The sequence below is a fragment of the Erpetoichthys calabaricus genome, chromosome 18 (genome assembly GCF_900747795.2).
Source record: "Erpetoichthys calabaricus chromosome 18, fErpCal1.3, whole genome shotgun sequence".
NCBI lineage: Eukaryota > Metazoa > Chordata > Cladistia > Polypteriformes > Polypteridae > Erpetoichthys > Erpetoichthys calabaricus.
The window spans coordinates 50,197,803-50,224,996 of NC_041411.2; the positions used below are offsets into that span (position 1 = coordinate 50,197,803).

General features: G+C 39.1%; 1 protein-coding gene across 1 annotated transcript in view; it reads left to right on the top strand.

Annotated features, from left to right (window-relative positions):
* The window catches only part of gipr (gastric inhibitory polypeptide receptor), a 129,564-nt gene extending 103,054 nt beyond the window's left edge, over positions 1-26,510 (top strand). The window contains exons 13-14 of the mRNA XM_051921489.1: positions 14,996-15,037; positions 25,882-26,510. Coding sequence (XP_051777449.1) covers positions 14,996-15,037; positions 25,882-26,211 — 372 coding nt within the window. The 3' untranslated portion in view covers positions 26,212-26,510. The remainder of the gene's footprint in view (positions 1-14,995; positions 15,038-25,881) is intronic.
* The last annotated feature ends 684 nt before the right edge of the window (positions 26,511-27,194 follow it).

Below are 27,194 nucleotides of genomic sequence, written 5' to 3' on the forward strand. Positions count from 1 at the left end.
ACTTCATCCAACTCACTCCAAAAATCTTCTATCTCATCTATTGAACACCCATCTTGCGGGGCATATGCACTAACAACATTCATCATCACACCCCCAATTTCCAGCTTCATAATTATCACTCTGCCTGACACTCTTTTCACCTCCAAAACACTCTTGACATACTGTTCATACAGAATAACCCCTACTCCATTTCTCCTCCTATCCGCACCATGATAGAACAATTTCAATCCACCTCCAATCCACCTGGCTTTACTCCCCTTCCATTTAGTCTCTTGCACACACCTTCCTTCACTCTATCATATCTGCTAACTCTCTCCCCTTACCAGTCATATTGCCAACATTCAAAGTTCCTACCCTCAGTTCCACTATCTTTACCTTCCTCCTCTCCTCCGGACACATCTCCCCCCCTCTTCTTCTTCTTCTCTGGCCAACAGTAGCCCAATTTCCGCCAGCACCCTGCCGGCTAACAGTACTGGTGGTGGTCGTTGTTAACCCGGGGCTCGACCGATCCGGTATGGAAATTTGCATTGTTGTCTGCATATTGATTTGGCAAAATTTTACACCGGATGCACTTCCTGACATAACCCCCCCCTCCCCCCCCCCCCCCCCAGCCCCCCCCCCCCCCCCCCCCCCCCCATTTATCCGGGCTAGGGACCGGCAAGAAGAAACACACTGGTTTGTGCATCCCCTGTGGCTGGGTTACTTTTGTAAAATAATGCATTAATATATTTTTTTTGAGTGGCAGGAATAAGCTTCTGTACGTGTGATCGTGCAAATCACTTAATCAGCTAAAATGAATGAGCACATTGCACAGCATCGTGATCCTGTAATCTACATTTAGTAAAGCTGTCAGATAACATACAAAATAATTGGCGTCATAACAATATATACATTCTCGGACCTGGGTTAGCAGGATTACAGCCTATCAAGGCAACACTAGGCTCAAGATGAAAAAAAACCTGTGCAGAGCAGGTCACTAGTCCAATGCAGGGCCCTCACACCTAATTTAGAGTTGAGAGTTAACCCAACCAGAGCATTTTGGAGATGTAGAAGGAAAGCCCAGAGAGAGAGAGAAAGAAAGAATGAATATGTAGGATCCGCACAGGCAATGACGGGATATCAGTATTGCAACCCAGCATTCTTGATCCTGAAAGAGAGAACCCCCAACCACAATTCCTCCGAGCTGGTCAGTCATGATGACAATCTTCTGAGCTGTGCAGCTGATTTGCATGTATCTCAATCCCCCCTTCTTTCTCTTTTTTTTCTGTAACTCCTGATTTTACTTTTAAAAGGCATTTTCCAAATGTGACATGAGTGACATTTTTTTTCCTGAGGGACTGATGTCTGTTTAGTGAGAGTGCCTGTTTCCATTGTTTCACTTTGATTATTTTCTTTCATGTTTGTCATCACAGGTATTATTGAATCCAGTCATGCATCTCAGAAAAATGTCACTTACCTACATTTCAAGAAGTCACATTTACAGTGCATCCGGAAAGTATTCACAGCGCATCACTTTTTCCAAAATTTGTTATGTTACAGCCTTATTCCAAAATGGATTAAATTCATTTTTTTCCTCAGAATTCTACACACAACACTCCATAATGACAAGTTGAAAAAAGTTTACTTGAGGTTTTTGCAAATTTATTAAAAATAAAAAAACTGAGAAATCACATGTACAAAAGTATTCACAGCCTTTGCCATGAAGCTCAAAATTGAGCTCAGGTGCATCCTGTTTCCCCTGATCATCCTTGAGATGTTTCTGCAGCTTAATTGGAGTCCACCTGTGGTAAATTCAGTTGGTTGGACATGATTTGGAAAGGCACACACCTGTCTATATAAGGTCCCACAGTTGACAGTTCATGTCAGAGCACAAACCAAGCATGAAGTCAAAGGAATTGTCTGTAGACCTCTGAGACAGGATTGTCTTGAGGCACAAATCTGGGGAAGGTTACAGAAAAATTTCTGCTGCTTTGAAGGTCCCAATGAGCACAGTGGCCTCCATCATCCGTAAGTGGAAGAAGTTCGAAACCATCAGGACTCTTCCTAGAGCTGGCTGGCCATCTAAACTGAGCAATCAGGGGAGAAGGGCCTTAGTCAGGGAAGTGACCAAGAACCCGATGGTCACTCTGTCAGAGCTCCAGAGGTCCTCTGTGGAGAGAGGAGAACCTTCCAGAAGGACAACCATCTCTGCAGCAATCTACCAATCAGGCCTGTATCTCACAGGTGGCGCAGTGGTAGTGCTGCTGCTTTGCAGTAAGGAGACTGTGGAAGATTGTGGGTTCGCTTCCCGGTTCCTCCCTGTGTGGATAGCGCTTTGAGTACTGAGAAAAGCGCTATATAAATGTAATGAATTATTATTATTAATGAATTATTAGAGTGGCCAGACGGAAGCCACTCCTTAGTAAAAGGCACATGGCAGCCCGCCTGGAGTTTGCCAAAAGGCACCTCAAGGACTCTCAGACCATGAGAAAGAAAATTCTCTGGTCTGATGAGACAAAGATTGAACTCTTTGGTGTGAATGCCAGGCGTCACATTTGGAGGAAACCTGGCACCATCCCTATAGTGAAGCATGGTGGTGGCAGCATCATGCTGTGGGGATGTTTTTCAGCGTCAGGAACTGGGAGACTAGTCAGGATAAAGGGAAAGATGACTGCAGCAATGTACAGAGACATCCTGGATGAAAACCTGCTCCAGAGCGCTCTTGACCTCAGACTGGGGCGACGGTTCATCTTTCAGCAGGACAACGACCCTAAGCACACAGCCAAGATATCAAAGGAGTGGATTCAGGACAACTCTGTGAATGTCCTTGAGTGGCCCAGCCAGAGCCCAGACTTGAATCCGATTGAACATCTCTGGAGAGATCTTAAAATGGCTGTGCACCGACGCTTCCCATCCAACCTGATGGAGCTTGAGAGGTGCTGCAAAGAGGAATGGGCGAAACTGGCCGTAGCTGTGTAAGGCTGTGCCGTAAAAAGCCCAGGCTCATTGAAATTATTGAAATTGTCAGAAAAATAAATTGAAATGCGGAGTCAGCAGTTTCCTTCTGCAGATGTGCTCACCCTCCTTTGTCTATCAGCGGCTAAGCGAGTTTCTCTCTTGTTTGTCTTTCCTCAGCGATTTTACTTTGGCAACAGAATCATTTTCTTTCAGCTTCATGCTGTAGCCTCGTATGTCTTTCTTCTTCCAACTCCTTAACTTGGGGACGCCTTGCTGGTTCTTTAAGCTTCATGCTGTAGCGTCGCACTTCCAGGCCAGACAGACAGACACACACACTTCCACTCATAGATGTTTATATATAAGATGGGTAACAGCTACTAGTAAACTGTAATCACTTTTAAACATTAATAAGTAGGAAATCTTGCATTATTCTTCACAAATTTTATTCAGACACCATTCATGGGATCAGCCTGTAATCCGTTTGTAGTTATGATGAAGCACCACCAATGTAATCAAATGTTCTGCTTGAAAACAACACGACTGAACACCTTGATGTCAATTATTTCTGAATAACTCCCAAAAGTAATTAGTGCATACATGTGCCAATATCTGCCTTTCTACTAATTAAGCTTGACTAAATTGGGAGCAGCTTTGTTATTGTAAGAGCCATTTGTTAGTTAGGTTATGTTAATTTAACAGAAGTGTTTTCTTAGTTATGTTAAAATGTTTGCCTGTATATTAGTGCATAATCAATGGAAGTTTCTATTATAATCCATCCATCCATTATCCAACCCGCTATATCCTAACTACAGGGTCACAGGGGTCTGCAGGAGCCAATCCCAGCCAACACAGGGCGCAAGGCAGGAAACAAACCCTGGGCAGGGCGCCAGCTCACCGCAGGGCACACACACACCAAGCACACACTAGGGACAATTTAGGATCGCCAATGCACCTAACCTGCATGTCTTTGGACTGTGGGAGGAAACTGGAGTACCTGGAGAAAACCCACGCAGGCATGTGGAGAACATGCAAACTCCATGCAGGGAGAACCTGGGAAGTGAACCCGGGTCTCCTAACTGCGAGGCAGCAGTGCTACCACTGCACCACCATGCTGCCCTCTATTATAAGCCCCACAAGCTAAATTGAAAATGGAGTATTCCAATTATTTCTCGTCATTCTGACTACAGACTGATCTGCCTTGCTGTCGGTAAGGCATGGAGAGAAAACAATTTCAAACCGTACTGAATGTATTGAATGCATTGTGGTACTAAAGCAGGGGTGGGCAACGTTGGTCCTGGAGGGCTGCAGTTTTCATTCCAACTCAGTTACTTAATTAGAAACCAATTCTTGCAAATCTCAGACCTTATTTAATGTTATGGCTTGTTAGTCGACAATGTTAGGTTCTTATATCATAGATTTTTTCCTTTCCAAGGATGTCATCCAAATGATTTGAAGCCTAAAACAGATCATTTTCAGTCTGTCACATTTGTCTCATTTTTGTAGGATCAAGAGTGGGCTTCTTCAGCAGAAGTTGAACAATTGCATGTTTAAAGTTGTCTGGCATTATACCAGATGTTAGACAGCTGTTAATAATAGTCAAAACAATTGAACTAATAGCTCTGAAAGTATCTTTAAATAGGCGTGAGGGTAAGATATCTAGCAGATAATTGGAAGGTTTCATATGCAGGATTATATCAGCTAGCTGAGAAGAGGAAGTAAACTGGCTGAGCACTGGCCTTAGAGGGGCTGCTGTCCTCCCACAGTGATCAACACCTGAAGGAGTAATGATGGACCAAATGGCTTGGATTTTATTTATAAAGTAATTGAGAAAAAGCTCACAGGTCTCAGGCGTACTCTCAGGGAAGCCACTGACAGGTGGGATTAAGAGAGTGTTTATGGTGCTAAACAGCACCCTAGGTCTCAAGGCAGCATTAGCAATTAGACAAGATAAAAAATTTGATTATGCTGCTCTCACAGCCTCTTAATTGGACTTACAGCGAGTTCTGAGAATTTCATATGAGACCTGCAGTTTGTCCTTTTCCACCTCTGTTCAGCCTGCCTGCATTCCTGTCTGAGTGTGCGAGTGGTGTCATTTAACCAGAGCTGAACACTGGCTTTTACCTTGACTCTCCTTAACTTTAAGGGTGCGACCAGATCCAGAGTATCCTTACAAGTGAGGCTGAGAAGCTTAAACCATATCAGTTACAGTATATCTGAACACACAGTGAGGGCTTCTAACACCAAGGATAAATGAATGTCAGAGAAGATTTCATAGAACTGCCACGTTGTGTCAACATTTATACTGTGTGAATGGTGCTGTGATTTAATGGCTGATGGGCAGACGCAACAACTTAATATCAAAAACAACTACAAAATGCTTACATCAGAGATCTCCAGGTTATCTGCTGAGAGGCTAAGTGGTAGAACTAAGTCCAATGTATGTCCTCCCTGATGTGTGGGACTTGACACCACCTTAGTAAAATTAAAAGAGTCCACAAGACCTAAAAAATCTTTAACCTGAGGTTTTATTGGACAACAAGCATGAACGTTCAAATTTCTCAGAATCGGCATTCTCTCAGTGCATGACACCATGAAAGATAAGAATCTGGAGAACTCCTGGACAAAATCCTTATTATATCCTGGAGGTGTATGAACCAGTGCACACAGTATGGGATTTGTAAGATAAATTTTAAACTGCTGAGCCTCAAAACTGGAGAAATTGTCTACAGTCAAAAGTCTACATTTGAAATTACTCTGAAAAACAGTAGCAAGCTCACCTCCTTGACCAGCGATTCTAGGTGAGCTAAAAAAGTTATAATCAGGAGGAGAAAGATCTTGGAGACAAACACAGTCACCAGTATTTAACCAAGTCTCTGACATAAATGGAAAGTCCAGGATGCGGAATGTAAATAAGTATTTTAAAATAGAAGATTTATTGGGTTATGGATCAAATGTTCATTAAGGCCATCTTCAGGGAGCCATTTGAAAGTATCTGACAGTCTGTTTGATTAGTCTTTATCAGACATGATGTGGCACACTCAAAAAAAAAAAAAAAAAAAAAGAGTGGCCACAATAGTTTCTCTTATTAATGTAAATCGCCAAAAGTGAATACTATACAAAGGGTCCCTGTTGTCGATTGGACCATGAAAACGGACTGTGGCATGAGCAGTAATTGATAGGAACGTGTTTCACACTGAAGTGGTTCCGTCAGGGTTGCAGTAAAGGGACAAACTTCGGCCCACCCCTCAAATGCAACTTGGACAACAAACTGAAAGTAGTGTGCTCTCATTGCTGCTCCAATTTACCTATTTCACAGGGCCAAAGACCTGGATTACGTCACCATTGAGGGCCAGTGGAGTTCAGTTCCAGACCTGGTTGACGTAGCTCATCCTCTGGTGGAGGTGAAGTTCGCTTACACTTCGGGATTTGCTACTTTCGTCATTTCTGTTGCTGTGGTCCACTAGTGGGGCCCGTGACAATGAGTATTGAAGTATGCAAAGGTTATCAAAGTTAACTCCTCTGCCAATCACACTTGATCCAGGAGCAGAATAGATGGTAGGAATTAAACTGATGGTCAGAGAACTGGAGGGTGTATTCCAGTGCTGCCTCCGATGAGATCCGGGTTGCATATAGCGGGGCCTTTATAATTCTTATCGCAACACAGTGATCATATAATCCAGCTCCCAGGCAAGGCATCAAATTCAAACTCCTCAGTTCAACAGATAAATAAGCAAGCACCATGAAAATGCACACATTCATCCCATAATCTGAAGAACAGGGGATCAGATCCAGAGAAAATGGTATAAAATAAAATCTAATCACTCTTCACATGGCCACCTGGTCACCAATATACCACCTTGGTATAAAAGGTTCAAAAACAACTTAGCCAGCCAAACCCACAGTAGAACAGAGAGGCAACCGAACAAAACCTGAAAGAAAGTTGCAACTTACTCACGGTATGCCAGGTCAGATCGAAATGTCATGAGCAAGCGAGGGTTCATGCAAACCCTAGGCCAGGTTTATACTCCAGTGGACACTACTGCTACGCAAGCACAGTACTGTTCATACTTGTGCAGGTACTTTACGTAAATCTGGAAGATTCCACCATGTGGCAGTGCGAGATATCTTCATGGTGAGAACAGGTTCGCTTCTCTGTGTTGTGAATTGCCTGAAACATCCATTAAATTCCGAGGACACCTTGCTGCAATATCTCTGGAAAGGATGTTTAATGATTAAATCCATCAATCCAGGAATGCACCCATTCCTGCAAGCATCAGGCTCGAAACAGAAACATAATCCCTGGACGGGGCATCAGTTAATCGCAAGGTGAACACAAGCACTCACATACACTAGAGTCATTTTAGCGACACCAAATCCCCAAATCTGCATATCTTTGGAAGGAAACTGGACCATACTATGGAAGCCTACCAGGAAAACATGCAAACTCCAGGCAGGGAACACAAGGGACTTGACTCCCTGTAAGGCAGCAGCGCTACCGCCCTGCTATCGTGTGTAATTATTATCAGTATTCATTATTTAAATGAAGTTAACGACTTATCTGTAAAATGTAACATACATACTTTAATGCATTTCATCATGAAAGTGATACCAAGTATAAATCTAAGGATTCTAAATCTACAGGGAGCTGGAATATCATAAATGTAATGTGTTCTGTGTGGCGATTGCTGCTGTCAGTTCAGGAGGAAGCCCCAGAAGAACGTAGCGATTAACAACTGGGTCGGTTTTAAGATGATGTTTACGATGGTCTACTTTAATGATAAAGTAAACTACGAGGTTAAAGTGGATATTTCAAGATTAAAGCCGAAATATCCACTTTAATCACAAAATACACTTTTTCACCTTGTCCTTAATTTTTTTTCTCTGTACAGCGCTGTACATTCCGTTGCTATTGTGAAGGTGCAAAAAAAAAAAAAAAGACGGCACAGAAGATAGTATGTGAGACTTTTAAAATGTATCATGTCATTACAATGGGGAATATAAGACGCTTGAATATACTGTAAAAGCACCACAAATGCATTTGTATGTCGCCATTTTGCTTCACCACATCGAACCATTCATCAAACATCGAAGCAGGCACATCGATCCCATAGGATCCTCAAAGCGGCTTTCTGTCACATGTAGATAGTAAACAGAGACTCTGACGTCACATTCTATAACCTTTATCACACTGCGCCCCTTGACTTTTTGCGTCGCATTACTTTCTGAGGACCTGCTCAGAGGACGTGTCAAATGAATGCTGGGAACACGTGGCAGCCATGATGCGTGCACGTACTCGTTCTGAGTGTGAAGTATTAACGAGCCCTAAGCCAGCGAGATCTTAACAAAGGCAACGGAGCAACTGCAGGCAGATCTCCAACTATCGTAGGTCTCCAAAAAGTTCAGGAGAAAGAAAAAAAAACTCAGAAAGTCCCGATCAGGAAAATGAAAAAGATCCCAGAACAAACGGGCAACGGTAGACAAAACACGCCAGGCTTTGCCCAACCGGAACTGGAAATTCCCAACATCAAATCAGAATTATTGCCTTATTGCTAATAAGGAACCATTAAAAACAGTAAATGCAGCTGTTTAAGACTGAAATAAGCAATTAAGGGTTGGGAGCCTTAACAAGCGAGGCCACTAAAATGAAACATCAAAAATGTTTCATCAGCAATAACTGACCTCTCATTAACAAACTGTTTTGGAACAAAAATCTGCAGCCACTGTGGCCCTCCAGGACTGACGCTGCCCACCCTGTACTAAAGTGTAGACTATGCAAGTTTGTCATGGAAAAGTACCAACCTTTAAGGGTAGAAAGTAACTGAAGTTTAAGAGAAGAAAGCTAAGATTGTAATGAAACTGAGAAGAAACCTTTTTTCCCTTTTGCCTTTTATTCCGTGTGTGTAATAACATTTTTCTGAATTTTTGTGAGTTATTCCTTTTTTATTTTTCACTAAACTTTGAAATGAACGTTTTGGACTGAGAGATTTCTTTTGTTACACGTTTGACTCATGCTGGATCCTGCCTTGTCAACTCAGTAGCTGATCAACTTTGGGAACCTTGAAAAGACACAGCTACAGACATTATACGTAAAATGTTTTTTAAAGTGCTTAAAATTCTACTTTAAATGTCTACACTTGTATCATTAATTTAAGGTTTTAAAATTTAGTCCATCAAGTTGGTATGGATACCTAATAGCTAGGTTATCATAATATCTCATCCAAATGAGATTTGCTCTTAAGGTTTCTGTTTCAACAACATGACTTGTAGTGATAGCACTGTTCTTTTTGAACAACTCCTTTCAGTGAATCAATGGAGTTGATTCACGACTGTGAACAAATTAATTCAGTACAAACATGATTCCATCAGCCTCTTTCTTTTAGACATAAAAAGTGCATATGCAAGTGCTGCCTATCTGATTCATAATTTTCGTTCACTTCACTTTTAATTCTTTTTAGCTAAAACTAAATCATTATTTGTGAATAAGAACATGTCATTGATCATTGTTTCACTCATCACAAGAGAACAATGCAGTAACAACAAGTTTATATTAGAACATTTTACTTTCTTGTTTTGTGCAATTCAAAACTGGAATTTTTTAAACAATATATAAACATATTTTTAAACTAATTCATTTATGTCCCTTTATACATTCAACACACAATGTTCATTCATCTGATTACATATTGAGTTGTTCAAATCTATTTAATTTGATTCTTAAAGTGACTCATTACCTAAGGAAAAGCCACACGATTCTTGTTCATTTGATTCACGAGTGAGTCACATAATTCTCATTGGTTAAATTCATGAACGAGTCACATGATTCTTGTTCATTTGATTCACAAAGTGAATCACTGAATCATTACTTGAGTCACACAATTCTTGTTCACTTATGGTTCTTAGTATTTTAGTTTAATTATGCAATTTCACTTTTCACTATTGTCATCCTTCATGCTTTCAAAGAGGTTAATATTGTAAAATATAAATTTCCAGCATGTTTGATATATAATTTAATAACTATAAATAATATATCATAATTAAATAAATAAATTATTTGAAAGTCATTCAAGGGAGGGTCCCTCTTCCAAAAAAGGTTTTGTTTTTTATTAAGAATTAATCTAAAGAAATAAATGAATCAAATGAATGGACTTAATTTGGTAGTTCAAAAGAATCAAATCAGTAAAGTGAATCAAAATGCCCAGTACTAATGGCTTGGTAGTTTGTTCCAAATTTCCATGACCGTGAATAAGATGCCACACTAGTTAACCACAAAAGAAGTCTGACTTGGTCAAACCAAAGTGTGTCAGCTTCTGTAGTCCTTACCAATAAGGAAACACAAAGACTAATAGAATGAGAAGAAAAAAAGTACTTGAAAATATATTAAATTAAGAAAAGAAGCCAAAATAAAGCACAGATATACTTATATAAACATATAAAACACATTGTTATGTAAAACACTATTTATATAACTTTATTTTCCACCTGAACTCTGCAATACACATGTAAAAACAAGTAAATCACAAAGATAAAGCTCACAAACTATTTAGATTAACTTATGTAGTACCTAATGTTATGAACATGGAGTTCAAAGCACTAGAAAGTCCCACAATTCTCCAAAATGCCCCCTAGGGGAGGATATGCCATCAAACCTGGCTATAATATAAGGGCAAACAGGATCTTTAAAAAAGAAGATTTATTTACTTGAAAAAATGCTCTTGAACAAGAACAAAGCTCTGTTGCTTGCAAAGGGCAAAAGAAAAACATTAAGGCAAGCTAAATAAACAATGTCCCAATATAAAATCCAGTGGCAAAGTCCAAAAACAGAATAAAATGGTTAAAAATTCCAGAAATCACAAAGCACAAGCAGAAGGCACAGGTGGACTCATTGACCTCCTAGCACATTTGAATGAAATACCAGGAACTGCAAGAAACACCTGCCTTTATGGGACTAAGGGCAGCCCCTGGCTGTGTTTGGCAGGTGGTCCCTCTCTTGGGGAACCACCCACAAAGCACATAGCAAAGGCTTAGGTACACAAAGAATAGAAAAAACAAAGAATGATTCAAATAATGAACACAACCTATAGTAACACAAACAAAAGAATCAAAAATGGACAAAATAGACAAAAAATTTGAACCACAACCAGGAGAAGAATCCTGGCTGAAACATAACACTGATTAATGAATGAAGCAATTTCTAATTTAGTTGCAAAGCCTGCATAAAAACCTGACTGCAACTGAAGGAGATACAAATGGAGGAAAAAGCTAACAGGCAGATAGCACAACCTCTAGAAAAATAAAACAGCTGTATCTCAATGTTCATTTTGCTGTTGGAGCTGAAGGAACTCCACATGTGGCCGCCTTACTGACTGCATAAGTTAAATACTGGATTGAAAAAAGCGAGCTGAATCCTTGGTTGCAAAATGCTGTTGTCTCATTGTGTTCTGTCTATAAGACTGAAACTGCCAATCTGTGAAAAAATTGTGAATAACATTGAAGCAGTGTTTAAATCCAAATGACCAGAACAGATGTAAAACAAACCAAAATTGGCAAAATCTGTCAGTGACCACCATTCTATTTCACCTTCTGACAATAGGAAAATCTTTGCACATGTACAGTACCTACATTTTACATAAATGTTAAACAATATTTACACACAGGATTTAAGTAAATTAGACCTTTATAAACAAAAGACTTGTGTGTGTAAGGAGCAGTCCATTCTGCTCACGCTCAATTTTTTTGGCGCTTGCAGGCAGCTCACTTCTCACTATGAATGACCTGTGTGCCACAATGACACACAAATGAAGAGACATAACGTCAAAATAACAAACATTGCGGCTCAACAATGAGCAAGTGAAACACCTCAACAATGGAGGGCTAGGCTTGAAGTTTTCGCTAAAAACTTTGTCTATCTGGAGGGATTGTCTTGAGGCAAAGATTAATAGAACTCATATGCCAGCGACATGGCTAAAATATGGTATCGCCAGTGTCTCCTTACAAAAGCCAGTGGGACAGCAAGCACAGATGGGTCCACGTCCTCTTCACTGGGTAAATCTTAAGAGTTAGCTGACGCCTCTCCAAGTTCACGAGTATAGTAAAACTGCTAGGGAATCTTTAGGTTGCTTTTTGTCCTGAAGACCACTTTCACTTAGTGATACTATATTTATGTAGTTCTGCTATAACTCTTTGTGCAAAAGACGTGCATCCTGGCTTCATTTTAAATGCACTGTTCCTTAATTTGTCCTTGTGTTCTTGAGAATGTGATTCACTACATTTTTGAAAGTTTTTTGTAAGATTACTCTTATCAATATCTTTGTGATTCTAAAGAGCTGGACTGGGTCTTAGGCAGCATTCTCTGTCCAAACTTATACAGGTTTACTCCCCTCTGTGTGTCAGAGTAGGACATGCTCTCTACATTTAGGATGGGCCACATGCAGGATAGTCTGTTATGTACAAGGAGAGATGCTGTGATTGACAGCTCATAAAAACTTAAAAACTGGCTTCATTTCACAAACTAGATACAGCCTAAGAACCACATCAGCCTGGCCCCAAACTCAAGAAGCAGGCTTCACAGCCTGCACAGACCAAAACTGATTAGACTGAAAAAATATCCCATGATGGGAAGAGGGAATCTGTTAAAAAAAAAACCCTGGCCCAAAATGGTAACAATGAAGTTTTTTTTTTTTAATAGCTAAAGAAATGATTTTAAAAAGATGTAAAAAGCGAGAAGGAAAGGAGAAAAGGAGGTGAAATAGAAAACTTGTACCATAAAGGCATACCTAAAAGCAAACACATTCATTTGGTAAACCAGTAATCAAAGATAAAAAAAGCAAAAAAGCCAAAGTCCGTTAAGAAAGGATTGTACAGAAAAACACAGTAAGAAAATCCAAAAAAAAGAACCAAAGGGACCAGTGCATTTGTGTTATGTTTTGTCTGCTTCAAAAATTTAAAAAAGTGGAAGCCTTCAATAACAAAGTATTTTTTATTGTCATGCTTTCCTTTGTTTTTGTGACACAGTTTGAAACTTGTCATGCTAATGACGCCATAATAGTGGCAATATAAATATGACAGCAATTGCATTGCGCGCTGTGCATAAAAATAGCCTCAAGAATCTTTTGTGTTGTCATTTTTGACCTTTGATTCCTGATTGCCTGGCTATTTTTGATCACTCAGTTTTGTTTTTCCTGACTACATCTTCATTTTGTGATTTATTTTCTGATCTTTTGATACCCAAAATAAATCCTGAAAGACATACTGTCAAAGGCTGTACTTAAATCTAACAACATAATAATTGTAGTATTTCCTTGATTACTTAAAAATGTCATTTACAACGCAACTTCATTTAATTTCTGTACTGTGGCTGGTACAAAATCCAGATTGAAACTTGTCAAGTAAATTGTTGTGAGAAAGATGAAATTTAAGATGTAGATTTACTATTATGTCCGATAGGGAGAAAAGTACTTATGAAATAGGTCAATAATTATGACGTACAGTATATTTGGATTTAGGTGACACTTTTATTGTGTTAGAAACGGTGTCAGCAATGATCTAATAGTCATGTTCAGAACGGGTGCTGCCAGAGCTGTAACTGTTTTGCTGGGATCAGGTCAAGGAGACAAGTAATAGGTTTAATTTTAAAAATTAAAGTTATGATTGATTCCTTTTCCATTTTAAAGCTAAAATTACTAAGATGGTGTGCACAGGGGGAGTTAGGGTTTGACACTTTTATGGTAAAATTGTAGAGATCAGATGAATTCTCTTATCATTATCACATTTAATTATTTTAAACACAGTAGGAGGGGTCTTTCTGCTTTCATTTATTTGACTGGAATATTATTCCGAGTGGGACAGAAATATACCTTTTAATACTGTCTGGCCACACTTCTTGGATAACCTTTAACTATGTTGCTCTCTATCAGACCAAGCTTGTTGGTGGTAAGGCTTGCTTGTTTTGTAAATGCAGTGTTTTCATACCAGTGCACTTCCAGAACTGATTTTACTCAACCTCCTGGTGTGAAACTAATCCATCCAAATAGGGCTTTATTCTCTGATTTGTAATCCTGAAGAAGTAAGATATCTACATTTTATTATGCAGTGTTATTTTATTGCCTCCATTCACACTCTTGCAGCTTTGAGCCTACAGACAGCTTGAGATTTTTATGTCACGCAAAAATCTTTGTAAAATCATTTAATTTTTTTTTCTTTGCATAACCACTTCAGTTGTGATTTTCATTATAAGAACTAAACAGTTTGCCCAGCTAATCTGATGTGAGGGCAAGAAAGTACAGAGGGCTGGGCATGGTTCAGATGTAATTCTGAGTCCAGGAAAGTTAATTGGCCATTGTAGACCCATCATTAAACGTAATTATTCCAATGGTGCATCATAACTTATTATGTATTGCTTGAAAGATAAAAGGGTTGCCTTGCTTCCTCAATAGTCTGAACAAAAGACTATAAATCAAAGATGAGCAACATTGATGAAGAGAACTTTGCACAAGCGGTTAACCAATAGGATGGCCTTATGTGCACCCAAGAAGCCAATGACAAGACCTCTATTCCTTTCTTTAAAAACATCAAACACACCCTAACTTAGTGCTTCCCTATATCTGCTCACTTCTTAATCGAGGTGTGGACTAATGGCACCCCTTGTCAAACTCCTGTTGCGGCTGGTATTCCATTTTTTTTTTCACTCCAACCCAGGTTACCCTTTGGAGTTGAAGGGATTTCTTTAACCTTTGTTACAGCCACTCGCTAATACACTGGGGTTTCTGCTTTGGACAGAAGAGATTACGGGCAGGTTAAGCAGTGAGCTGTTAGAGTGAAGTTCAGGCTTCTGGACGACCTCATAGCTAAATCAGAACTTTTGGGCAACCTCAGTTTTTCAGACTCTACCCTCACCCTGTACCCTACCTGGAAAAGGAAGTCAAATAATAGGGAGGTCCCCCAGTATAGGCTTTCTACTGTCCTCCTTGCTTTGTAATACTCTTTGCCTGTTGAGACATTGTATAATCTGAAATGTAGAATCTGGTGGTTATTTAACTGCTGTCTTGATTTTTCTTTTTAGGGCTTCATTGTTGCAGTCCTCTACTGCTTCTTTAACAGGGAGGTAAGCAAAACTCACTGTCAACTCTCTCTACTCGAACACTGCATTGCTTACATGGGTATATAGTACTAGGGTGTTGTACCGTGTTAGCCATTATGGATGTAGTGAGAAGTCAAGCAAAATGACACCTTTTATTGGTTAAATTAAAAAGATTACAATAAGCAAGCTTCTGAGGCAACTCAAGCCCCTTTTGTGTATACTAACAACCACAATAACCACCACTTTATTAAACAACATCAACGCCAAAATGCTACAAAATAATGCGAAAGAGAGTGGATGAGCTTAATGCTAAATATTAAACAAGAACACACATAATGCTGAGCAGTGCCATAGTTATATAAAGAAACCATTAAAAAGGCAGTCATGTTTGAGAGCAGTTCAATGTACTTAAAGTACAAATAGTTCCAAGTCTTTGTGTTAACTTCCAGAAAAAGAGTCCAATGTAAACTGAAAAAAATCCATCTCATTATATTAGTATATATATATATATATATATATATATATATATATATCCTCTTTAATAAAATCCCTGTGTGTGTCCATGTGTCCGTGTATGTGTTTCTTCTGGTGAAGTGAGCATGCGCGGGGCGTGGTGTGACACTTCAAAGCAGATGCTTCAAAGGCCGCCTGACACGTCGCACAAGACAGAGTGGGTGGGACCTATAAAATATTGTGCGGCCGATCCAATCGGATTTCGGTAAATGAGGTAACACCTAAAACATAAGGCATGAAAAATCCAATCGAGTACTGAGACTCGGAGACCAGCTTCCCCAAAGAGGTGGGATTAGTGTTTGTTGTTGTGCAAGTGTTCACTCTGAGGATGTGAGATTTGTGATTAAGTAGCTTGGCCCAGTAAAGTGTAAAATGTCAGTCATTGAAGGGGTTTTCCTAAATATACGAATTTTCATGATATTACAATAGGATGACTTTTAAAAGTAGATTTATTTTCGCGCACATAAAATTCGTTGCTGGGGAGACGCCACACATAAAATAATCAGCTGCACGCCAGCACAGATTAAAATACTTGCTGAAGAACTGCACAGTACTTGCTGGAGAGACGCCACAGCAAGCTAAAATAAAGAGAGGCAGGATAGGAGATCTTCAAACGGAAACAACTTTATCAATCAACAGCCACTGAGGAGAGGATAAATGTAATATTAATTATACTTACTGTATTGTCATATACACTTCTATTTTATTTTTATTATTATTTTACTTAAGGCTTCTTGCAAAAATATTTTTGACAAAAAAAAACTAAGACAAGAAACAGAATGAGGTCAAGGTCCCTTGCCATTTAATATAGACTACTGTTCTAGCGCCCGTTATTGTAACAGGCTTAATGTCTAGTATACATATATATCTATATACAGTATATATATAGTGAAAGTAAGAGATTTCACACACGGTAAAGGTTTGGGGCAGCCACCCATATAATATGTTCCTGGCTGCAAAAATAAAGAATTGTAAAGCAAGAGTAGTTTACAAGACCGAGTCCAAAACAGAACTGAAATCCATAGGAGGAGGAGGAGATTTTATAGGGAATCTGGGGGAAGTGATGTCATCCACGGGGCTGGGACAGGAAGTGACATGTTCAGAGTCGAGGCACCGGGACCTGGTGGGATTTCCCAGGAAATGTCTGCAGGGAACTTAGAACGAAAGTTAGTGCACCCCGCTGCCCCCTGGTTGAGTGAGTCAGTACCATTCTCTAAGCCCTTTAGCTGCCTCCTACTCACACATGTGTGACAATATATATACAGTATATGAATATATATATATATATATATATATATATATATATATAGTAGTAATCCAGATGTGTTTTGAGTGAGTTGAGCAGGCCTATTCACCCATTGTATTGGGCTGAAGGTTTTGGCTCCAACCACTTTCCTAGTTTGAAGATAGTCCTTGCTGATAATGAGACTTGGTGTTTAAATACACATAAATATAAATTGGAATCTGTTTCTGGAAATTAAAACAAGATTTGGAAGTGTTTGTACTTTAACAAACAAACAACAAAAATCCCATTCGGTGATACAATTTTAACACAACAATCAGCCACGACAATAAACACTCACAACAATGTCCTTATACAGTTCCAATGTGGCCGAAACAGATGAAATGGTATGATGTAAACATGACGATGATCCCAGGAACAGCTTCTGTAATAAATTAATTAAACAATCCTATTGGTAGAACTGAGTGGCAAGGGGTAAGATTTGCAAGAAACAATCCAGGGTACAAAATGATGGATGGGACACACGGGTTACACAGAAACACAGATCTCCTACTTGCTGCTTCACTGGCCCCTTTTCAAGTTTCCCACTGGCCCTTCTTGTCCCCAGCAGCCCCTACGCCCATTTCAGACATCCAATGAGGGCAATCTCCTTTGGGGCTACTGGGAAATGGAGTCCTTCCAGTGGTAGCACTGCTACAATATTAATTCAAAAAAATAATTAAAACTGAACAGAACAAGCACATAAAAAACAAATCTTCTATGCCTGCTACGTATGTTGAATATGGTTTTCTTCCATGAAGGGTAACCAGTAAGGGGATAAGACATAGTAAAGACCAGGATTCAATCATGAATGAGCTACAAAACAAGCACAGAGGAAACAGAGTACAACTGGAGTCAGCATTTTTAGAAATCTTCATTTTCATCCAATCACACTGAAATGTAAACCAGTGTGTTCAAAAGTATCCAGACCTGGAGAGCCAATTTCAAAATATTTGATTTTGTGGGTTGCAAACATAGGTGTAGTGTTGACAGAAGGTGAAACCAGAGAGATAGTAGTAGTTTGGATGAGGCCTTAAATATGGAAAGTGAGCCAATATGTTTAATTTTAAGGGGTTAACAGTAGTAGAACAGTAAGTGGAAGGGACACAGCCCTTGTCCTGTATTAACTATTAAGTCCTCAATATTTTAGTTAGGGGTAAAATTAAAAACTGGAGATCTTGAAAGACAGGGTTGAGTTGTAAAATGTGCCAGTGTTTCTTTATGGATCTGACAAACTGGTTTGCGAAAACTGGAAATGTAAAACTACACACTAAATTGTTAGGTGTGGGTGTTTTACTTAAGTTAAACAGGCAATCATAATCTATGAATAATGCCCTTTTATAGGCATTCTTCAACAACAACAACAACAATTATTTCTAGAGCATGTTTTCATACTAATAATGTAGCTCAAAGTGCTTTACAAGATGAAGAAAGAAAAAAAGAAAAAATATAAAAATAAAATTAGGCAATACTAATTAACAAAGAATAAAGTAAGGTCCGATGGCCAGGGAGGACAAAAAAAAAAAAAAACTCCAGACGGCTGGAGAAAAAAACAAAATCTGCAGGGGTTCCACGGCCACAAGACCGCCCAGCCCCCTCTAGGCATTCTACCTAACATCAATGATCTCAATCAGTCCTCATGGTTTTCAGGCTTCATGTGGAAGAATTAGACAATGATAGTCATGTGGACCTCTGGCCTTCAATCCATCAATGCAGGGACTGCATGGTGCTTTGATCAGGTGGTGATGGTGCAGATCACCACCACAGAAAAACGGAAAAAGAACAACAGAGAAAGTAGGGGTTAGTATGGATTTTGGAGCCATGAAAACAAAGATAATTAAATGCATGTACAGAATATCAGGGTTAAACTAAAATGATAGCTATGAGAAAGCCATATTAAAGTAGTGGGTTTTTAGCAGTTTTTAAAAGTGCTCCACTGTATTAGCCTGGCAAATGTATATTGGTAAACTATTCCAGATTTTAGGTGCATAAAAGCAGAAGGCAGCCTCACCACTTCTTTTAAGTTTAGCTCTTGGAATTATAACCAGACACTCGTTTGAATGTCTAAGGTTATGATTTGGAGTGTAAGGTGAAAGACATTCTGAAATATAAGATGGAGTGAGATTATTTAAGGCTTTGTAAACCATAAGCAGAATTTTAAAGTCAATTCTAAATGACACAGGTAACCAATGTAGTGACATCAAATCCGGAGAGATGTGCTCGGATTTTCTTTTCCTAGTTAAGATTCTAGCAGCTGCATTCTGCACTAGTTGCAATTGATTGATGTCTTTTTTTGGGTAGTCCTGAGACTGAAAACAAAAGCGTGAACTAATCTTTCAGCATCCTGTAAAGTTATAGGGATCTAATTTTTGCTATATTTCTTAAGTGAAAAAATGCTGTCTTAGTAATCTGATTAATATGTCATTTAAAATTTAATTTAAAGTCAATAATTACCCCTAAATTCTTTACCTCTGTCTTGACTTTTAAGTCTAATGGATGAAGTTTATTCATAATACCCTCATCATATCCATTTTTTCCAATCACTAAGATTTCAGATTTCTCCTTATTTAGTTTGAGAAAATTACTACTCATCCATTCAGAAACACCAGTGAGACATTGGGTAAGTGAACTAAGAGAGTCTGGGTCATCAGGCGGTATTGATAAATACAGTTGTGTGTCATCAGCATAGCTGTGGTAGCTCACATTATGTCTTGAGATAATCTGACCTAATGGAAGCATGCAGATCGAAAAGAGCAGTGGACCCAGGATAGAGCCTTGTGGAACACCATATAGAATATCATGTGTTTTTGAAGCATAATTACCACAACAAACATAATTTTCTACCTGTCAAGTAAGACTCAAACCAATTTAAGACCCTTCCAGAGAGGCCCACCCATTGACTAAGGTGATTTCTAAGAATATTGTGATCAATGGTATCAAATGCGGCACTCAGATATAGGAGGATGTGAACAGATAAATGGCCTCTGTCTGCATTTACCCACAAGTCATTTACTACTTTAAAGAGTGCAGTTTCTGTACTGTGATTTGTTTTGAAACCTGACTGAAACTTGTTAAGAACAGCATGTTTATTGAGGTGATCATTTAGCTGAATAATGACTGCCTTTTCTAGGATTTTAATTAAGAAAGGCAGGTTAGAAATAGATCTAAAAGTTTCAAAAACAGAGGAGTCGAGATTATTTTTCTTGAGCAGGGGTTTAACAACAGCAGTCTTAAGACAGTCTGGGAAGACCCCCATATCTAATGATGAATTTACTATGTCAAGAACACTCTCAGTTAGCACATTAGATACTTTTAAAAAAACGTGTTGGTATTGGGTCAAGGGCACAGGTGGAGGGTCTCAGTTGAGAAATTATTTTATATAAATCAGGTAAATCTATCCTGGTAAAAGAATTTAATTTGCTTAAAATGGAAAACTGGGGTTTAAGAGGATCAGTACTGGGGGGATGTACTATATTATTTCTAATATCATTAATTTTGTGATTAACAAATATAGCAAAAGCCTCACAAGTAGGGATGGGAATCGAAAACCGGTTCTTGTTGAGAACCGGTTCCCGCTGTTTCAATTCCTTGGAATTGTTTGCCATTTTTGCAAACGATTCCCCTATCGATTCCAGTCGCCTTGAATGACGTCACCACGTTGCGTAGCGTCATTTACCCAGCAGGAAACATGGCGCCTAAGCGGCACAAATGCTCAAAAGTTTGGTTATACTTTACGAGAAAGGATGACAACAGGGCAACTTGCAATACTTGCAAAGTAGATATTTCATCAAATGGAGGAAACACTACGAATATGCAAAAGCATTTGCTCACAAAACACGCGATAACCTTAAATGAATGTCATGTTTTTGATCCGCTCCGGACTAGTGAATCTCAACCCAGCAGCAGCGGTAACATTTGCACGTCCTCTCCCGTTAATACGGCAGGTAACTAATCAACTAACATTGCATATTATGTTAGCGCGATTTGCCTTATTGCAAAACCTGCTGTTACTGTGCATTGCATTTAGATGACCATGACGTGAGAGACAGACAGAGTCTGGCTGTCTCAGATGCTGGCAGTTCTCGCTGCAGTCTACCGGTAGCTTCTCCTTTCACAGAGGCGGGGAAAAGTAAAATGACACAGGCCAGGATAGACGAATGTCACTGAGCAGTGACTAAGTTTGTGGTAAAAGGCTTGCACCCATTTGCCACAGTAGATGCCCCTGATTTTCGGTAAGTGAATGTGTTTAATTGTAGGCTAAGTCAGGGAATGTCAAAGTTGCATGTTCTCCTCTTACCAGATGTTTCATCCGTTTCCATTTCTGAGCTGAAACATGTGTTGAAGGCAGCCGTCACTGCAGATGGATGGACAAGTTTTAGTCAAGATCATTACCTCACAGTAACGCTGCATTATGTCAGGAATGGCCAGGCTCAAGAAAAAGTCCTCAAAACCAAACCAGTGTACCAGGCACAGACAGGGACAGCTGTAGCAGAGGAGATTGAAGAGATCTTGGAGGAGTATGGTATCAAAGACAAGGTTGTGGCAGCCACTGTTGATAATGCGGCCAACATGGATGTAGCTGTCAAAATAGTTGATGGTTGCATAATTGCACAGTGCACAGTTCCATTGGACTTGAGTTGATTGTATTTGTTGCTGGCTGATGTAGTTTTATTTTTGAGTGCTCAGCTCAAATATACTTTTAAAAAGGAGAGTGTAAATGTTACTGGACATTCTTGTGTAATTGCCACAGAATAATTTATGTTATACTTTGTTATTGCTACAGAAGAATATTTATTTTATTATTATTTTACATTTACAATTTTTTTTCTGGGGAATGTGGATCTCTTAAGATCTCACTGTTGGGTTGGTAAGGTCATGCTACTCCTAAATTTCTATCTTGTTCAAAGATAAGATATAAAACAAAGTTCTAAGCTAATCGACCTGTGTGTTCTCCTTTTTTAAAAATAAGAATCGATAGGAGAATCGATAAAGAATCGAATTGTTAAACAGAATCGAAAATGGAATCGGAATCGTGAAAATCTTATCAATTCCCATCCCTACTCACAAGTTTCACATTTCTTTTATTATAAACTTGAGCAATAAACCTGCTCATCAAAGAGCTAGCCTGTTTTATATATTCAGATCAGTCAGAAAGAAGAAAAACTAAGAGACAGGAAGATTGTTGACCAGAGACCAGGGATGAAAGCTAGTCACATGCAAGAGGGTATTACAATCCGTAGGTGTTCTATACAAAGGTAATTAGAATCACCCCTAGGAATTGCACTAAAAGGCTAAATAAGATAAGAATTTGTCTTACCCCTGAGTAGAACTTGAGAAATTTATGAAGTGTTCTACACCCTCTTACATTGAGGAGGAGTTCACCTTTTAGAATGAATGATATCATAATTTTATGGCACCCTCAGCCACATAATGAAGCTGCGTTTTACAGTTTCCTTGAAAATCATGATAACGTTTCGTAATAATAATAATAATAATAATAATAATAATAATAATAATATTTAGTGTAGTATTAGGAAAAGGGCAAAAAAAGAAGAATAAGGAAAACATATTAAGGTAGCATATTGTGCTAAGCTGCATGAAATTGTTCCTTTTTCCAACAAAGTCAAGAATAATACTGTAACAAACACTAAGATGGAAAGACCAAGACACACCGAAAGAAATTAAAGCCTGATAATGAGCACATTTATTTAACAATCGATGATCTACGACAATGCTTCCAGAAGAATCACCTTCACTTTGTTATGGTCACAAGAAATGCCTTGTAAAGCATTCACTCTTAAATATAATGATTCTGGAATAGCATTTTATGGTTCTGTGGCTCCTCGTTCAACCATTGTTTGACAACGCACCATTCCATTCTGGGAAGGGTTTTCCACATATGATGATAGATTTTTTGTGGGACAATGATTTATGTGTGTGTTGATTTTCATGCATGCAGTTTACGTTATCTAATGTGAATTTATGAGGAAATATAGAAATCTGTTAACTACCTCATGTATTGTAAGGGCATTCAAAGTTTGGCATGAAATTTGAGAAATGACTAAATCAAGTTATCAGTATTGCAAAGCTGCATTTTTTTTATTTTATCAAATAAAAATCAAATAGCATTCCATACATAAAAGTCAAGTTTTACAAAAAAGGGTTTGAAAAAAATCAACCCCCACCCCTGAAAAAAACTCCATTTTACACTGTTACCAACACTTTCATTTTGGCTGTCAGTGCATGGTTTACTCATACTTCTATGAGTAGGACCAAATTTGTATCACTCTGAGATTTTTGAGACAGTTAGGAGCATTTCCCAGCTCTGAGATGCTTGATAAATATGGGTGCAGGCAATAAAAGTGTAATTTATGTAGGTACACAAAAACAGAAATTGTTCTTTCAATCCATATACATAAATGCTCCCATTGCAACCCCTTTTAACTGTTGAAAAAAAAATGCTACTAAAAGTGAAATCATTCTTTTTGAGAATAACTTCAGTGAGAGATGATGAAGTCAACATATTGTGGAGGAGTAACAGGTTGTGTACATTGTAAAATTTCAACACAATTCACCCTGTGGAACACTGGTGTATAGTGACTCAGTATCAATGGTTGTTAAAATACACACCAAATGTATAGAGGTGGATTGTACTTTGATACTAAAGTTAGCTGAATCTTTAAAAAAGTATGTAAATACTTTAATATACAGTATTAAGCTCATCTACACTCTTTTATGTCACTTTTACATGTGTTAATTAGCAGGAGAAGTTCTCTTTGAAAGGAGTGAAACATAAGAGATGTTTCTTTTTTCAGTGAAGAGTGCTATACAAAAGAATAGGTTGCATTTTTCAACTAAAGAAGTTGAGGTGTACATGGACTGTGCAGATGAACAGGTAGATGAACACATTAGAACCATTTACTCTGTCCTATAAGTAGCATAAGATATATCACCAGGCTATACTGAGTAAGGGTTCAAATGGATTGTCTACCAGATAATTACATCCAACGCCTCAGAATGGCTAGGAATGAGCAACTGCTTTGAGGGTTAGGGGTAGGGTTAAAGTTAAATTCAATGCTTTTCTTTTCTATTTTGCTGCAGATATGTTCAAGTTGTACTTTTTGTTAAATAAACTATATACATGTAATACATGATTTGGATAGGAATATAAATAACAAGCTGGTTAAGTTTGCAGGTGATACCAAGATAAGTGGATTGGCAGATAATCTTGAATCCATTGAATCACTACAGAGGGACTTTGACAGCATACAGGCTTGGGCAGATTTGTGGCAGATGAAATTTAATGTCAGTAAATGTAAAGCTTTACACATACAGTGTATCCGGAAAGTATTCACAGCACATTACTTTTTCCACATTTTGTTATGTTACAGCCTTATTCCAAAATGGATTAAATTAATTTTTTTCCTCAGAATTCTACACACAACACCCCATAATGACAACGTGAAAAAAATTTACTTGAGATTTTTGCAAATTTATTAAAAATAAAAAAAATTGAGAAAGCACATGTACATAAGTATTCACAGCCTTTGCCATGAAGCTCAAAATTGAGCTCAGGTGCATCCTGTTTCCCCTGATCATCCTTGAGATGTTTCTGCAGCTTAATTGGAGTCCACCTGTGGTAAATTCAGTTGATTGGACATGATTTGGAAAGGCACACACCTGTCTATATAAGGTCCCACAGTTGACAGTTCATGTCAGAGCACAAACCAAGCATGAAGTCAAAGGAATTACAGAAAAATTACAGGGTTACAGAAAAATTTCTGCTGCTTTGAAGGTCCCAATGAGCACAGTGGCCTCCATCATCCGTAAGTGGAAGAGGTTCGAAACCACCAGGACTCTTCCTAGAGCTGGCCGGCCATCTAAACTGAGCGATCAGGGGAGAACGACCTTAGTCAGGAAGTTGACCAAGAACCCGATGGTCATTCTGTCAGAGCTCCAGAGGTCCTCTGTGGAGAGAGGAGAACCTTCCAGAAGGACAACCATCTCTGCAGCAATCCACCAATCAGGCCTGTATGGTAGAGTGGCCAGATGGAAGTCAATCCTTAGTAAAAGGCACATGGCAGCCCGCCTGGAGTTTGCCAAAAAGGCACCTGAAGGACTTTCAGACCATGAGAAAGAAAATTCTCTGGTCTGATGAAACAAAGATTGAACTCTTTGGTGTGAATGCCAGGCGTCACATTTGGATGAAACCAGGCACCGCTCATCACCAGCCCAATACCATCCCTACAGTGAAGCATGGTGGTAGCAGCATCATGCTGTGGGAGACTAGTCAGGATAAAGGGAAATATGACTGCAGCAATGTACAGAGACATCCTGGATGAAAACCTGCTCCAGAGCGCTCTTGGCCTCAGACTGGGGCGACGGTTCATCTTTCAGCAGGACAACGACCCTAAGCACACAGCCAAGATATCAAAGGAGTGGCTTCAGGACAACTCTGTGAATGGCCTTGAGTGGCCCAGCCAGAGCCCAGACTTGAATCCGATTGAACATCTCTGGAGAGATCTTAAAATGGCTGTGCACCGACGCTTCCCATCCAACCTGATGGAGCTTGAGAGGTGCTGCAAAGAGGAATGGGTGAAACTGGCCAAGGATAGGTGTGCCAAGCTTGTGGCATCATATTCAACAAGACTTGAGGCTGTAATTGCTGCCAAAGGTGCATCGACAAAGTATTGAGCAAAGGCTGTGAATACTTATGTACATGGGATTTCTCAGTTTTTTTATTTTTAATAAATTTGCAAAAACCTCAAGTAAACTTTTTTCACGTTGTCATTATGGGGTGTTGTGTGTAGAATTCTGAGGAAAAAAATGATTTTAATCCATTTTGGAATAAGGCTGTAACATAACAAAATGTGGGAAAAGTGATGCGCTGTGAATACTTTAATGCACTGTAGGAAGGGAAAATGTTAGGTTTGAATACACAATGGGAAAGTAAATCAAACTACTGCACCTGACACCACCTACCTACCATATGACCCACCTTTCCTAGAATGTTTGTTACCAGTGTCTTATTATGACTGACATCTATTATTTTTTCTTTTTTGGGACAATATAGGTGCAATCTGAAATCAAGAAAAAGTGGCAGCGTCACAAGTTGGGCATGAGCCTTCTTGAGGAGCAGCGGCACACCTTCAGCCAAATGCCAAATGAGGCTGCCAACACAGGCCGATGGCTAAGACAGCAGCCAATCACATGGCAACAGCCCTGTGATAGAGCAAGTTCCGTCTGCTCCTCTGAGAACTCCTTCTCCACCCACTACAAACACACTGAGGGAAAAAGGATCAAACTGTACAGAAATGTGACTATACTAAAGCAGGAACCTCACGGAACAGAGGGTGAAGTCAACAGGTCCCTAAAAGCAACATACATGGAGAGCTACTGCTGATGGGAGATACCAGTGTCCACCTGTGCGGCCAGTTGTGTAACCCCACTGGCCATGTCGCTAATTTCTGAAGGTCTAAGTGATGAAGGAGAATTTACTGCACCTTCAGTGCCACATTTTAGATTACAGTGTGATGCTTTGTCCTCAAATTTGTGTCTACTGAAACTAAGTAAAGTAGACATGATTGAAAGATTCTGAATGTAGTGACCTGTTCGGATTTAATGACAAAGAACATTTTAAATGTTCTGATCTTCAAAGTGAACTGCACACTGTGAAAAAATGCAAATGAAACTATGTCAAAATGCATACTGTATGTGGAGTCAGTGAATATGTTGCTTTTCACCCCATGCAGTCTGATCCTGCCAGGTCCTAGAAAATCGCAGTATGTTGATCGTGATGTTGCAGTTTCATTCATCATAGATTCTGATTGTACTACAGTTTCATTCCACCAAATCTGACAGATTATATTTATTTCCAGCAGTTTCATTATGCTAGATCCATCCATCCATCCATTATCCAATTCGCTATATCCTAACTACAGGGACACAGGGGTCTGCTTGAGCCAATTATGCTAGATAATATAGTAAAATATTGAAGCTTCTTCTGTGGTGTGAGATTCTAATTTGTGCTGCATGTTTATTCCCCTCTTGTGGGCCTTACAATATTAGTTCATTGGAATCTGATCCAGCTCAACACGCAAGGCAGTCTCAGCCATATTTTGTTAACTGTATTTTCATTGTGCTGGAAATTGATTTTGATGGATTTTGCTGCTTCACTCCACTGAAGTATGATTATGCTGGGTGCTATGTCTTAATTTTCTTGTCTTAATTCAGTGGCTGGTCCTGTTAGCCATGGATCTTGATTCTGCTATGTCCTATTCGTGGCACAGTTCCCTACCCAGAGGGGTGGTATAGTCCCTCATCCTTGTAATGCAATGTGTAGCTGATGATTTTTTTTATTCCATTTAAACTTACATGGTTTTCAGC